The sequence below is a fragment of the Aptenodytes forsteri genome, unplaced genomic scaffold (assembly GCF_000699145.1).
Source record: "Aptenodytes forsteri isolate BGI_AS27 unplaced genomic scaffold, ASM69914v1 Scaffold465, whole genome shotgun sequence".
NCBI lineage: Eukaryota > Metazoa > Chordata > Aves > Sphenisciformes > Spheniscidae > Aptenodytes > Aptenodytes forsteri.
In genome coordinates this window covers 675,028-691,570 of record NW_008795039.1, presented here as the reverse complement: position 1 = coordinate 691,570, position 16,543 = coordinate 675,028, and the positions used below count along the sequence as shown (strand labels likewise).

At 36.1% G+C, this 16,543-nt stretch overlaps 1 protein-coding gene across 1 annotated transcript in view; it reads left to right on the top strand.

Annotated features, from left to right (window-relative positions):
- The window catches only part of GPATCH2 (G-patch domain containing 2), a 136,694-nt gene extending 123,076 nt beyond the window's left edge, over positions 1–13,618 (top strand). Inside the window, exon 12 of the mRNA XM_009276842.2 lies at positions 12,026–13,618. Within this exon, the coding sequence (XP_009275117.2) occupies positions 12,026–12,195 (170 nt within the window). The 3' untranslated portion in view covers positions 12,196–13,618. The remainder of the gene's footprint in view (positions 1–12,025) is intronic.
- The last annotated feature ends 2,925 nt before the right edge of the window (positions 13,619–16,543 follow it).

Below are 16,543 nucleotides of genomic sequence, written 5' to 3'. Positions count from 1 at the left end.
ATACTGGAAGGATTAGATTGTGTGTGTGTGCCTGTGTGAGGTTTTTTATGTATTGCTAATATGGAAATCTGCATTGCATGTCCTAGTCATATATCAATTACTATAGCAACATACGCAACACAGTTCTTCAAATATATTCTAAATAGATGTCTTTAGAGAAGCCTAATATTTGTATTCCAACTGAATTCCCCCTCCTGAAACTTCTTTGTTTCAAACCTCAGTGGCAGAAACAGACCAAGAATAATATTAGAAATGTTGTTAAAGCACCTTAGTGGCAGCAGTATGGAAAAAGAGAATGTATGGGTCAGCTTCTAAGACTCTGAACATATGTGAAGTGAGAAAGAAAAATACTTAATGGCTGAAGAGAGAATAATTATTTCTACAAGGTGATTTTCACTTCACAACTTGCAAGTACTGGAGGATGTCATTTTGTACTGAGAGGGTATGAAGTATCATGAAATTAATTTTATTATTCATTTTACCTTGGGCTTCCAGTGTTCAGTATTTTATTTTACTAGCTGACTCCTCTGCATAACTTTGCAAAGCCAATATTTTGATACTAAGGCAAATATATTATGTGATCATTCAATGTTATGTATCTATATAGTCACAATTTTAGAGATTGTTTTGCCCCCAAAATTTGCCTTTACTGGAGAGTGACAGAGAATAATGGTGGATAAAGGTATCATATGAGGTACCTTTTAACTAACGTGTGGTTTTTTTTCTCTTCAAGTTCAAGGTAATCTTTTCAATTTTGTTCTGGGCTGGAGGATTGAGAATTTTTTCTGTGGTCTTACAAAAGGGGAGGGGTGTTCTGCATTTTATCATTGTAAATTTTTAAGCAACTAGAAACTTTGGTAAACTTTGAGTAAACTTGTACGTACGTGTAGATAATGCATAACACTTTAAATTATTACACTTTTCTCAAAGGCTAACCTTCCCACAGCTAACTTACTGTTTATCCATCACAGGCCTTGTTTGTTTGTCTTTGTCAGTATTTCATACCATTTTATGAAAGAAACAGGGTTTCCTTTTTGGAAATTTGGATTAAAATGAAAGATCACTATTTGATTATTCTCCTTTCAGTATAGGAACAGAAGGACTCGATTTTATGTAGAAGAACTTGTAAACTTTTTTCTTGAAAGAAAGAAGGGACAAAAGTTGTGTATTTACATGAACAAAAGTTGGAAATGAAAAGAAGCATTCTGCTAATAATTGTCCATATTTAACATCGTAGTGAAACCTGAAAGGCTGTCTATAAATGAATCATTAACTGCAAATGTTTTCTTGAGCTATATGTGCTGCAAATTAGCAAAGTTTCACTTAATGTGAGCCAATCCATTGAAAAAAGTATTTTCAAAATTCTCATCTGCATTTTTTGAATAGATTACATTGGTAAATTAATTCTTGTAGCACTCTGCACAGTGTTGAAAATGGTCATTTATATGTTTAGGTTCAGCATTACTGAAGAGAATGACTGGTGATCCTAATGAAGTATTGAAATATGTTCTCTGGTTTTGAGTCTCACAAGGTAGCACCTGCTACTTTCAGGCACCTTACAAAGCCATAGACTTCTGTAGCAAGCAGTGTTATTGGTTAAACATTTATTAATTGTGACAAGAACACCCAATTTATTTCAGTACTCCAGCTTATTTACTGCTCTTTCACCTTTGTATTTTGTATTGAAAAAGTAAAATGAATATTGATAGAGTTAGATATTGATTTCTAAATTTATAGCCTGTTCTCAGCCTGGAGTCAAAGTCACATACCAATAGGTTTGTGTATATTAGTAACAAAGGATGTAGATTTACTTGTACAGCAATGAGAATCTATTGAAGCAAGAAAGTTTGAGCAGCACAGAGCATTTTATAGTTTCAAAAATGTCATTTGTAAAGGTGAAGAAAAGCTGTGTTGAAAAGCAATGAAGAAAATGGGAGATAATATAGGTATGGATTGTTAGGAGCCGACAGTACTGAGACAGTCCTATTCTGCCTTTTTTACTAAGATAAATTTTCTGGTTCGTGGATGCTTGATGTAGCCCCATCTGTGTGTTACTGAACCTAGATAGTTAATTAGTTTATCAACTAAAAAAAAGATACTAGTAAAAATTGTTTACTTCCTATGATTTCTTTTAAGAATTAGGTGTTGTACATTACGAATATCTACTTTTTTGCACAGCTTCTTCCATGAAACCAATATTATTTCAGTGATTCTAGTCAGATTTGGGACCAGGTCATTCTCAATGACTTTATGCCCTCCCTGACTACCTGAGTGGTAGAACTACTTCATACGACACCCTGACATATTTCATTGCAGCAATACAGTGCCCTCATGTTTGTATAAAAACCTCTTAGACAAACTAATTCATTATCATGGAAATAGCCCTAGCAAAACTAGGTCCAGTATTGATGAAAAATAATAACAAAATAAATTTAAAAAAAAAAGAAAAAAGAATTTGTATGTAAAAGACATTCTCTGCAAAGTATTGTTACTACTTGAAACACATGCATTGAGAATGTTTAGAGTAATTTCAGTCTTAGATTACCTGTTTTAAGTCTCATGTCAAACCAGTAGATGCTAGAGAATTTTAGATGCCATGTTCATACACTGATTATGCATTTACCCCAGTTCCTTTCCTATTGACTCTGTTGTCTTCTGCACAAGCTTTTTTTCTCAATCAGCTCCTGTTAAATCCCCAAGCCCTTTTAGATTCTTTTTTTTTTAATAAGAAACTTCTAAATCTTAAATGTTCGAAAACATCAAATTCTGCTTCACATGTGCAGGATGTTAGTAACTTAATTTACAGAATGTAGAAAGTTTGATTCAGAACAAAAAAAGTTAAGTTTTACTTGTGTGCCTTGTAAATAGCCATTTATTTCTATTTGAAAACAATTCTTTTTGCTCTGATGTTTACATACCATGGTTTACAGTTTGGAGCAGTGGTGAAAACCTGCAAAAATTAATTTTAAAAAGAGAAAGCTCTTTTTAGTTAAAACACAGAGAATGTGCGTATAAAATATGTAAATTATTGTGCATGTTATGGGCACTTTAATACTTACATTTTGCAAAAGCAAATTTCAGATGTCATTTTCTTTATCTAGTGGGCACGTCGCATGCTACACTTCAGGCAGGTACTGATTGAAATGACCAAGTTAAAAGTCTCATTTTAAAGAATGTGTTTTAATGAAAAATATGACAGATTCTTAATTACAGCAGAAATACTGAGCACTGCTATAATGCCATCATGACTCACTTTAACAAGGTAATCAAAAGGTACATGTTTTCATTCCTTTTTAAAAATTGCCAGCGGAACAGCTAAGCAAACTATTTTGCTGATGCTTAATATGTCAGTGATTAAAAATCAGACCTGAATATCTGCAGTACCAAAATGATGATTTGAAAAAGATTGTGATTACACTGTGATAACAAAGGTGGCTGAGGCTAAGTTTGTGGTGAAGGTCAACTTAGTGAGATAGTTGCAGAGAAAGGGTCGACTTTTGTGTACTTGGATGAACTGGCAGTAAATTTCCAAAACTCTAGACAAACTATTATATGCCTGCTTTCTTTTTAGCTTGATTCACTGCCTTTCTATCTACTAACTGTACAACTCCATAGACAGAAATCCCTTTTCACAGGACAATACAACATTGGCACGTGTTGTGAACACTTTCCCTTACTGCGTTGCGCCATTTCTTATCCTTAGTCTACCAAAGTCCTTTCTGGTGTACATAGCATATCTGCTTGATTCTCCGGCCTATGGAAACTCTTTGGTTGGTTGGTTCCTGCAGCAGATTAAATTTTAGGGACTCCTTTCTGTTTCTTTTTTTCTCCTACCACAGTCTCACTAAATCAGTTCAAAAATTAAAAGATCACAGAGTGCTATCAGTATTGGAAACTGCTGTCCCTTCAGAGCAAAAGACTTTTCATGTTGAGCTTGAGGTCATTGGTTCAGGCGGGGCCCCTTACTTATAAACATCAGAGTAACGAGGAGAGTTCACTAACAAACTTCAGAAAAAAGATCCACAACGCAACAAGAACCAAGCTTATACTGAGAATTTGCTGGTGGATTTCTTGTGATCTAGAGAGAAGACAATATCATTCAGCCAATATAAAGTCAAGAAGAAACCTTCAGGTTGATAGAAGAAGACTGTACCTGCCTTTTCTAAATGCTGTCATCTTCTGAAATGTAAGAGGTTCAAAAATAATTCCCCAAATTACTCCGGGAGTCTTTCCTAAAGTAGCTGGTTTTTTCTGGTTGTGGAAAGGATTCAAATTGCCTCCACTGGGAGTTGGACTTGATGATCCTTATCGGTCCCTTCCAACTTGAGATATTCTGTGATTCTATGGGTTTTTTGGACTTCACTTTCAAGAATCATAAACCAGCTTAACAGAGAATATCACCAATGAGAGCATCCTTAATATATTAAGAAATTTCTGCTCAAAAAAGGCTAAACCAGGCTTTTTTTTCCAAATTCCAAAGGTATGTCTCATTAGACAGTTGTACACTTTCCATGAAACTGAGAGGTGTCAGAGGGAGACTCATCCTCCAGGTCAGTTATGTGCTCTGCAAGTTCTGCTCGTTCTCCATCAGGTACCATAATAAAGTGGTTCCCCACAGAGAGGAGCTGCCCCATTTTAGGTGCAGTTCGTTAGAACCATCACCTTTTTCAGATGGGCTGCGTATATCATGCAGTTTTCCTAGAACTCAACCAATAAAAGCAGTACCTGATATTGCTGTCAGTCTGCTCTAGGTTGCTAATACCAAAGGACTTTCGTTAACCAGAGAAGATTTGGGAGTTAAAATGTGCAAGGAGGAAATACCTGTAGTTTTTCCCCAGTCAATATAACTTCGTATCCCAGCTCTCCACAACAACCTCTCAGCTGATGGTGACTAGTTTTTCTTTCTCCCGAGGGAATAGGGAGCACTGCTGCAAATAGGCCCTGCTATAGATTATGCAAAAATCACTTTTCTTAAAGGTTTGTTAGCATGTAATTTACTTTTCGAATAAGGAAGAAGGCCTATGCATAAACCTGATAGCTTTATGTAGAAGGCTTTTGCCACTTCAGGGGAATAAAAATAACTGTTTAAGATACGAGAAAATATTTTTGTAATGTGAGAATATAAAATTCATTGATCAGGTTTCCAGTCCAGGCAAGTTTGGATTTCTATTTTCTGTCTTTCTGTAAAATCTTTGCGATTGGTGGAAGAGTTTCTGATAAAAGCTGTCGTAGATACCTGTTATACTCTGGATTTCATAAAGAAAATTTTTGCTTTTGATTTCCACTACAATGAGAGAAAACTGATTTTTTTTTTTTTTATTGTACGTGAAGTTTACCTTTCAACCTATATATTGACACTGCCAATGCTAATGTAGTAACTAAGATTTACGTTCTGATGCCTTCATTACTGATAGAGGGATTGCAGTGAGCATTGCTTGTGTAAATAAATAGGCAAATTGTTATTTAACCCATAGTAAACAATATGCAGATGTATTTGCCTAGTTTTAATGAATTAATCTTCGTTTTTAAATTAAAATAACTTGACAGGAGATAATACTCCAACCACATAGGCACAGAATAGGCAAGAGAAGTGGAACTTCACCTCCAGTATCCTGGCAATCCATCCCAACTTGGGTTAGGGTCAGATGGAGCTACTGTAATGTGCGTAGTCCTAGTATCAGTTTAATCCTCAACCTTTTCTGCTAAAATTAACAATAACCGCGCTGTCCGTTTTGAGAGTATTACTGTGATTTAAATCCTTTCCCTGTGGATTTCAGTGTAAGATTACAAGTCTTTTTGTAAAAGTCAGGGAATGCTTATCAGAAGGGAGCAATTTTGCCAGGTTTCAACGGGTTTGAGCAGAACTTTGGAATGGTCCCCAGTGAGAATGCTTCTTCCAAAATGCCATCCAGTGACAGTCTTTCTGTCGGTGTAGACAAGGCGTAAAACTGACCCCCTTTGGACCCAAGTGAAAAGACAGTCTTGGGTATTCAAGAGATTCCCCTTACAGAGGGGTAAATGAGAATCGAATAATTCCAACTCTTCCCAACCAATTTTAGTAGTAGTAAACACTGAATGGGCAAGAAGTTACACTTCACACAAAGTGTAGTCCAATAAAGCATGGAAGGAGAAGAGCACCTGCAAATCCAGTTCCAAGTGATCTGTGATACTGGATGATCAGTTGAACCTAAAGTTCAGTGTCTCAATTTTCATCAGTGTGTGGATTTACGTTTATATATTCAGGAGGGGTGAAAATGGATTTAAATCTAGGGTCTATGCTGCAGGAAAGAATGCATTTACCCATGCTGCAATTACACAACAATTCCTTGAATACCCCTTGCAATGGGGCAGTAGGAATGAAACTATGGCAGTGCAGACATTAATAAAACTGCTGTGGATGCTGGGTAAATACGGAGGTTTCCAACACCTACTGAAGTTATGGCTCTGTCCTCTCTGCTATTTTTATCTCTCTGCTAGCTAGAATGAAATAGAGTGCAAGCAGACTCACCTGAACTATAATCATTCTAAGGTTGTTCTTCAGACGCAGTCTTAGATAGCTCGGTGTGAGGGATATATAGAAGTCTGGTATAAAAATGCAATCTCAAATATTTAGCTGAATAATATGGCATTTTCATAACTGGTTTTTTTTAGATATACAGCTATAGTATACTGAATTTTGAAAACCACTGCAGGTACTGATTTTAAAAATCACAGCATGGCTGTCAGCTGTGCTCGTGATGCTGACTGCGCAATTATCCAAAACAGTTTGAAGAATATAAACATCTAGGCAGCCTGATTCCCGTTTTGCTAGTTAGAGAGAGCTGGCAAAAAAGCCAGCTACATTGGCTAAAAAATACACTACAGCAATGTGTTATTCTGATTACATTCCTTGTAAAATTGTCTTGTGTACCAGGATCAGTCCCTGCTGTTCTGAGCAGGGACTCAGAAAAGAAAAAGAATAGATGGAATACTAAATGCTTTCAGAAAACGAGGGGGAAAGTGCACTAGCTTTTAAAGTGAAGCAGCATGTATCGTTTCTCCTTCCATTGGCTGTTTATCCAATATCAATACAACACTTTAGGAGCCAAATTACTAAACAAGCTGCCAATTAGGCTTGCAGTCAGCTGGATAGATTAGTGGCTAAGAGAGGCAGATACAAGATTTTCATCTCTTGAGCCAATTACGCAAGTGAATTACCATCCACAATGCTCCTTGGAAGATTTGAGGTAGAAAGACTGACTCTGCTGTGATAGACATAAGTGAGATCCAGGGTAGGGGGTAAGGGTTAGCAGGCCATGTATTGCAAAAATTACCCAAGCAAAAAGAGATCCTTCTAGGAAAGGATTTAAAGGATTTAAGGCTGCTGGGAGCGATAGAAGAGGAAATAATAGTTGTGGTATGCTCTGCAAAGGCATTGCTGTTCTGCTCACAAGTCTTAATCATATAAAAGAAAGATGAAAGGCCAAGACTATTTTTATGTACAGTGTCATTTTCTCAGAACTGTTTAAAAACCTGTTTTCTTAACATCAAAAGTAGTTCGGTGGCCAGAGATGAAATTACTTCAATATGCCTTCATTTGTTTCTTACAACTGGAAAGAAAAGAAAAAACAAAAGATGAAAATGAAATTACTTCAATATGCCTTCATTTGTTTCTTACAACAAAAAGAAAAAACAAAACCCAGCATATTTTTAAATAAGGGTTATTTAAGAGATTGAACCTAGCTTATTCTGATTTTTATTCACCCCAATATAAACCAAACATGCTTGATGTTAGTCTTACCCAGCACTTGGACCATACAAATAAATATTGTCACAGTAGTGGTTTATGGGGTCACAGTTCCTTTATTATTCTGTAATAAATGATAACTTAATTGGTGAGCTTTTATGTTTTTTAGAAACATTCTGCAAATAAAATGGATCTGTCAGATCAAAACTGTGCATAGGCTCATTTGTTTCCTGCTGAAGATGTTGTACACTGGTCTAACATTGTTTCTTAAATATGAAGCAAATTTAAAACCTGAACTTTTGCAAGCTGTTCTATCCAAAAATGATTAAACAGATGTGGAGCCTGCAGCAGCATTAGACCTCTGATCTGATTTTAGCTTACAGATGGAATTAAATTAATTCATGGCAATCACTGTAAAATCAAGGGTATGGCACTGAATGCTAGTGTACCGTTTAACCAGGACGTACCTGTCTCAACAGCTGTTAAGAAAAAATTACGTACCTTTATTTTTCATTGAAACCTGCCTTTAATGCCATCATAAATATCATACCAAAGTTAAACAAATGTGATGAGTTTTTTGTTTTCCCCTTCCCAGTTTTGTCTCTTTCTACTCATAGGTTCCATATTCTGTGTATGTAAGGTCATATGCATAATACGTGTAGACCTTGAAGTGTGTCTATTCATATACACAAAGGTTTGAGGGTTGGCCTTTTTTTTAATTTCAGTTGGCAGTATTGCAAAGAGAAGGAATATAGGTGAGGGTATTTTACAGTGCTGTCTTTTCAAGCAAGTTACTGTTCCTCAATGTTTGCTCCTCACTTGTGGAGCAGCCACTTCTACATGCAGACTACTCATCTGGTAGATGAGGAACCCAGTTGTTAGGGTTGCTAAAAATATTTTCAGTCTGTAGAATGAAAAGGCTCTGCACAGGAGATTCCTACAAATTATTAGTACAGAGACTTCCTCATAACTCCTGGAACCCCACAAAGCCTCATACAGCAATAAACTTAGAAAAATGTATCCCCACTTTTTTTTCTTAATCTGATTTTGCATAGTTATGTTTTGTGGGATGGCGCAATGGGTTGCTTTTGCTCTTGCTCCTGGGTGGGTCGAGACTGAACACGTCCCAGAGGTAGCACAGCCATTTTCAAGGCCAATGTGCTTGGACCATTCTCTCTAACAGGCCCTACTGGCTAGTCCAAAAAGTGCCATAGGCATGAATTAAAAACTGAACTTGAAGATGAACATTGCAAGGACAATTACTGCTTTTAATTAGAAAATAAAAGCCCAAAGCACAGGAATGGGGGTCAGGGGAATAGCGCACAGTATAACATGATTTTTAAGAGCTCTCTCCTGTCATGCAGTCAATCAGCAATGCAAATTTTTTTTTCCGATTGCTGATTGGTCGTGGAATGGAGGAAGAGGGCAATACCACTATCCATATTCTTCTGATTCAAGTAAAATATGTTGCATTACAGATAAATTTTTCAAATGATGGGTGAAAATTGCAGGAATATTAAAGACATATAGTATTTATGTAAAAACTGATTATACTGCAAAAGTATGGCCTGCATATATTAAATATTTTTCACAATTAAAATACAAGCTAACATATTCACCTCACTTGCAAGAAGGAGTAACTACTCAATTAGTACAGTAGGCAAGCTGGGTGGGTTTTTGGTTTTGCCTTATTCTTGCTGCAATACAAAGCCTCCAAACACATTATCCTTTGGACAGTGTACATTGTTTGATTGTGTGCCCAAAAGTGGGTTATGAAGCCAAGTTTATGGTGGTTTGCTTTTTTCTTTTTTTTTTTTAATCTGGTGATGTATAAGAATAAAACAAATCTTCAGGGGAGGTTTCAAGTCTTCTAACAGGAGATAGAAAAGTAAGTACAGTGGAGGGAAAAATAGTTATAGTATACATTCTAGAAGTACTTATATGTCTTTAAAAACAAAAAGTATTCCAATTATCCTGTCAGTCACAGAAAAAAAAAAAACATTGAGCTACTTCAAAAAATATCAAAAATAGAAACATCAGTTTATTAAATAACACGTTAGAGGACAAATTGTTCTTTCATATATCTTTTTTGTGAGGTTGCTCTGGCTGTCTTGAGAATTGAAATTCATATAGAAAGGTACATCTCTTACAGGAAAAGGTCTGTGGATTTTTCTCCCAAACAGACTAACAAAAAAGCTGCTTACGTTGTCTCAGGCTATGCCTTGCATACCATTCCAGCAGCATTGCTGTCTTTGCCTAAGCAGCATTATGAATGGTTTAATATTTCCAATTCTTAGATGTTATGAAATATACTCTTACCCTTGCTCTTTCCTGCTTGGCGGATTTGTTGGATCATTCTTCCCTTTTAAGTTTCCCCCTTAATTGTTCACAGACATTCCTTGGAACGATGCTTCATTTCTTACCATCACTTGTTGTGAAAAGTGGACCGAAACACACTTCCAGGATTTTACTTGCGAGGTTTACTGGAATTCTTGTTGAACAGACGCCTTTTTTCTTTCCCTTTTTTTGAGCTAGAAAGTATAACTAAGAAGGTTGCAAAGCCTGTGTTATGTATGCCAGGCAGTGTCAGGGACTTGTCTGTATGAAAATTGCCTCTGCCTGTGGGGGCCTGAAAAGAAAGCAAGTCTTGGACATTGAATTTTGTGTTGGTCAGTTCAAGAGGAACCCTCTTGGGGACTGGAGGCTGCTGACTTAAAAGCCTTTATTTTAAGCCTAGCATTAAGCATAGCTTCAAACCAGTATTAAAGGATGCCTTCTCTCAATGCGGTTCCCTTTTTCTTTGACTCAGGAACTGAGATACTAGGAAGCTGTCTACCATTTATGTAGCCAGCATTTTACTGAATATGAACAGATCTATAGTGGATAATGCTGGAGTACTGTAAATTCATCATCACAATCACCATGAGGTTTTTAATGTGCGCCTCTCATTTTGAACTTCTGTGTATGCGGTTTCCACTGTGGGGCTTTGCCTTTTGTGTGTGTGTGTGTTAAATGAGGCTTTTCAGAAGTGCATGTTCAACTTTTCTTGTGTTCTTGTTTAGTAAGTTAATACAATGATGAGCCAGCTGCTTGTCAGTGGTAAATTCTTGATTGAAGACATTATAGCCTCCAAAAACACAAAACCATAGTCTCCTTTTACAGTATTTTTCAAAAAGTAGCAGGCCAGAATAAATAGGTAGAGAGTTAAACAGGTAATATTTGAAGCTGGGCACGTGGTGGGAGGTTTTTTGTGCTGTTGTCGGGGGAGGGAGATGGTGAGCAAAACTGAAAACAGAATCCAGCTGCCTACAGGCAACTGCTTGTGTTAGTTCAAAAAATTCAGCCCTTCTTAAAATTGTTTGTGTGGTGTAACTTGATAAGTTTTACTGCAGATTCTTGAAATAAATATCATTTGTATCCCTCATGTAAGACAGTTATGTATGGGAAGGCTTATCCATGCATCGTCTCCAAACTAGCTTGAGGAGTTTTTGGTTGATGAGGGGAAAAAAACTTTGTTACTTGGCATTCTTTGGTTTTTTTATGATGCAGTCATGGGAAAAAAAAAGAATCTGTTATTAAAAAAATGAATGTTATATTAACACTTGCAATCCTGACGATCTTTTCAGCAGCTTTTCTCAGAGATCTCAATGGTATGGAGAGAAAAGTGCAAACAACACTTAATGGCATTGAAAATACCAAAAGTAAACTTGGATGTATCAAATCTCTCTTACAACGTTCAGTAAAAGAGAAACTGAGTAAAGATAGAGCTGAATTTCAGAATAGTAGACCACTTGTCTGTACTGTTTCTGTAGTAGCTGTAATTATTTAATCTGAAATGATTTAGTGTGTTTTGTTGAAAGAGATCTTGAGCATTGATAAATATCACTAAGAATTGAAAGATGGTCGTGATACTATGATGTGCCTCGGCTTAGTAACTGTATAGGACAAGAAATTCAGGTAATCTTGCCTGATGTATTGGTAGACTTGTGCAGATGATGCATGCTCTTTGAGACTGATGTAAAATCCACTGTATTGCAATAGAAAAGACCTGCGACAACATTTGTCAAACTTAAAAACTGAGCGAGTCTTTCAAAACATTAAAAATAAAGCAAAGCGTAAGACTGTATTATTTAGAATCATATGCAGTCAGGAGGTCAACATGTGCAAAGACAGCCTGTTCTAGCAACCTATTAGATGAATTAGGAGAATAAGAAGGTTTAAAGCTTTAAGGGAGATTATCCTGCTCTTCTCCACATGGCAGGCAGTGCTGATTAATGCTGTGTGTTTCTTTAATCTCAGGGTTTGTAGGTGAAACCACCCAACCAATCCCAGAAAACAACATTGGAAACAGAATGCTTCAGAGTATGGGCTGGACCCCTGGCACGGGCCTTGGACCAGACGGCAAAGGGATAGCAGAGCCAATACGAGCAATCCAGAGACCAAAAGGACTCGGACTTGGATTTAGCTGACAGAAATGCACTCTGGCTGCCCGATAAAAAGAAAGCTCAAAATTAATTTTAAAAGAAAAAAAAAAAAAAAAAAGAAAAAAAGGCAAACTTATATTATTTGTTGTGATCAGCAAATCCAGTTATTCTTCTCTCAAAGATCACTGAAGTCAATGTGCTTCACATTAGCTACACCAGCTGCAAGGTACAGCCACAGTGACAAAACCGGCATTCAAGTCTAACTTTATAATGGTGCTAAAATGTACAAAAAATCTTCTACTTTTTTATTGTCTGTGGTCTTAAAGTTTGTATTAACCATAAAATTCAGTATATTCACTTTTTTCATAAAAGCTTCTGACACAGCAGGTTTTAGTATATAAGCAAATTTTTTTTTTTAAGTATAATTTCATCTCGAGAGTCTTGATAAGATTTGTCGAGGAAAATGGAACTTTTTACAGCTATTGTGTTTTCCCCCTTTTCAGGCAAAGTTTCCAAACCTGGTGTTTCTAGCGTTTAACAATATTTGAGGATAAGCTGTCATTTTGCCCATAAGATATACACGTTTCCCACTGGAAGGTGATATGATATGCAATTTTGTATAAGAGCATGAAAAATGACTTTGTTGTCATAGGAATGCCATTCCAACACCATTATCTGGCAATGTATCAGTGTCTTCCACGTTCAAGCTCAGAAGTAAAGCTTTTATACTTGTTTTTACATTTACAGGATTATCTTTTATCGGCAAACATTTTAAAAAGTTAGTTTATTCTGACTTTGGATTTCCCTTTATATTAATAATCCTCAGTGTTTCCACATTTAAGAATAGTTTGAGCTTTGAACCAGGAAATTGTATTTTAAAGATGACTGTCTTTCAGTGTTTATATTCTGGGTTTTGGCATATTTTAAACAATGCAGTGTTCAGCATCGTGTTATCATTTGGTTTGTGATTGTGCTGGTGCCAATGAGCCACAACCTTTAAGGATCATGAACAGAAAAAGGGCAAGGAGAAGCAGGATTAGGGTGGAGGAAAGGAAGGAAAAAGATACTTTGATGGCATCTTGCAAATCTAAGCTAGCAATTTAAAATCAAGAGGGATCATTAAGTGTTTTAATCAGTGTCCTAATGTATCTAATGTCAGCAGAAGCAATTTCATTAAGCACCAACCAATCAAGCTCCTAGGGCACTTACTGGTCTGCAGTATAAAACAAGTTCCACTTTAAAATTAAATGATAGAGCTGAAGGAAACTGTTGTTCAGATGGACTAAGGAGAAAATCCTGTGTGTGTCCCCCGCCCACCCCTGTAGTAACTGGCAATATTTACCCTGACTGCAGAGGGAACAGGATTTGATTCTCCAGTCTTTTTTTCTTCAAGAGGAGGAGCCCTCCCTTCCTCTGCGCCCAAACCGCAGAGAAAAATACTTACTTACAGATGCTTGCAAAGATATTTCCTTAGAATAAAAAGAGCACAGCTTCCTTCATGTGACTGTGAAATAGAGTGATGAATTGTTTCACCATACACATAGTGTAGAGAAAAAGGTTAGTACCCAATGTTGTTTTTAATGATAGCTGAATGCACATGTTCTCTGAGTTTCAGGAGAACTATTTATTGCTGTTTAAATACTTGATATGATTGTGTGGTTTTGCTTTTTGAAATGATAAGAAATTTTAAACAGACTTGGGATTTATAATCAAAACATATACTTCTTACTGGAAGGTTTTGGAGCACAGCATAATGTGAGTTCGCCATTTCAAATATCTCTTGCACAAATAAACTGAATTAAATACATTCCATATCCAAAGAATTTCAGGTCCACATAATTGCAAAGGGCTGAGCGCCTGGAATTCTGCAGCTAGCAGAGGTACCCACTTGTATAAGTGTTATTTACAATAATGAATTTATGTGGCATGCTCCCGTTCTTTCAATGCAGTGTGCTACTGAGAGCAAGTGAATTCTAAAGACCTCTTTGTATTCTATACCACAATCAAAAATTCCTTAAAATAATTTTCGACATGTGAATTGTGAAAGTGAATCTTTAAGTTCTGGTTGTTCTAGCTCTATTTGCAAAACTGTAAAGGAATATTTATTCTCTGTTAAAATTCCATTGTTGTGCTTTGGTTACAACACCTACATATCTTGGGCTGGAAATTCTAAGTATGGCACATATAACACTTGTTTGAAGTATTTCTGTGCAATTTACTGTAGCAGTAGTTCCTCAAGAAATCAGTCTGCAGCTCCAAAAGTACTTGAGAATGTTTCCTGTTTTAAAAAGATAAGAGGGAAATAATGGATACATGTTGAGAGAAAACCTCTTTAGCCCATTCAATTCTTTATTCACCCATTCATACGGATACAGTGAAGCAGCCAACCTAGTAAACAACCATAATGGAAGAACTATTTAGTCTGATTGGAAATCTTTCAACTTTTTGTTTTAAATCAGTCTATTAGTGAGAAACTATTAGACATTAAGACTAGTCAAATTGATTTTGATATAGAGATAGATACACCTTGTCCGTTTTCCAGCAGGTATTCTCATAGATGCCACAGCTGACAGTCAACTTTATGTGTTAGAAGCTGTAGAACAAAGTGATTTATTAAAATATTTTAATGTAGTGTTTTGACATATTTTTATGTTGCAGTTAAATTCCCATTCTGACTTACACTATCATTTCATTTCTGTTTTTCCACATCTCACAGGAGTGGTTTTAAAGATATTCCAGTAGTGTGATTTTGCACAGTTAAAACTAGTGTTAAGAAACAAAACAAAAATGCATTGTACTTTTTTTTTTTCATTTTTAAGCCGTTGCAATGTTAGTTGGCTTTGAAACAAGTCAGAGTACTTGGATTTTTTTTTTTTCTTTAGGTCTTTCCCATACCTAACTTGCAATCATACTATGATACCTGCTATAAAGCTGGCTCACATTATTTTAAAATACATATACAGGTATTTTCAGATAATAATTCCTACTGGCTGTGACACTGAAGGTTTTTTGCCTACATAAATAAATACGGGAACATCTTGTATCTAAAAGTTACCTTCCATCACTAGCCAGATTCTTTCCATTTAGGTGTTTGATTACTCAGTAGCTCAGCTGTTACCATAATATTCTGCCTATGCAGAATGTTTAGAGAAGAGACATTACGTATTATCAGCATTGCGTTTTGCTACATGTTCCATGGTGTCTCAAAGTTCTGTGAATTGAGCCATTAACTGTTAATAAAAGAAACCCACGAGCAGTATCTTATTTTTAAATGAATATTTGTCAAAGTCAAAGAAGCATTATCAATATGCTCATTTTAACAAGTTTGTCCCTGCATTTGTCTTTCTGCAATTAGGTCAATAATGAATGGCAGTAAATAGCTAAATAACTTGTATAGAACGCTTTGCTTTAATAACACAAATGCAAGATGAAATAAAATAGACTCTGTTCTTCATGGGTTTTGTATGTTCTTTTCTTTAAACTGCCCTTTTCAATAGCGTTGTAATTACACAGGTGAGTACAAAAACATGCTGTTTCTGAAAATATAATTAAGGTTGCTAATATCTTGTAGCAAGTAGAGGCATATTTTACTAAAGCTATTATGCTACGTAAAGTATTATATATACCTTTTTGCTAGTACTTCTTTTCTAGGTGGTTATTATCAGCTGCAAAGGTTACACCACGACATCAGGAAATGCCTTGTTTAAGACGTTTGCAGTACTTTTGTTATCATATTCTAAGATGCCTAAATACAAGTTCTTTTCACTCGTTAAGTATGTGTATACTTTGATAACTGTGACAGGACTTTGTGCTTTCTCTTCAAACAGTTCTCCAAAACTGTTCTTCCAAGGAGAACTCACACAACCTTTGTGTTACCTTCCCTCTCCCCACACTCCCAGGGCAGTTTCACTAAAGGCGTATCAGAAATGGGGATCCCTTCCCTCTTACTCTAAAGGCAAGAGACTTTTTTAATTAGACTTTCATCCCTAGCAGAGTTTTCAGGAGCAGTGGCATAGTTAGCACACAGCAATTGCATAACCAAGTTGCCCACAATAGAGTCGCGTACCTACGGGCAGTCTGTGTGTTCAGTCTGAAAAAACACAGTCAGAATTATTTCTTTATTGACCTGTAGCCCAGCTGTAAAGCTAATGTAAAATGTTAAAAGAGAAAATGGGATTTTTAAAGATTGTTATATGTTTTTGCTTTGAATTCTCTCTGGAAAAGGTTCTATTGTGGTCAAGTGGAGGTTTTTACAGGTATGGTATTTAAGATTGGGATCTTTTTTTTTTTTTTAATGACCTCTCTATACTGGAAAAAGTCCTGGAGGAGGTGCAGCAATTTCAGCATGGGTGTTCTGCTTATCTCAGGTGGGGTTTTTTGCGAAATAAACTAT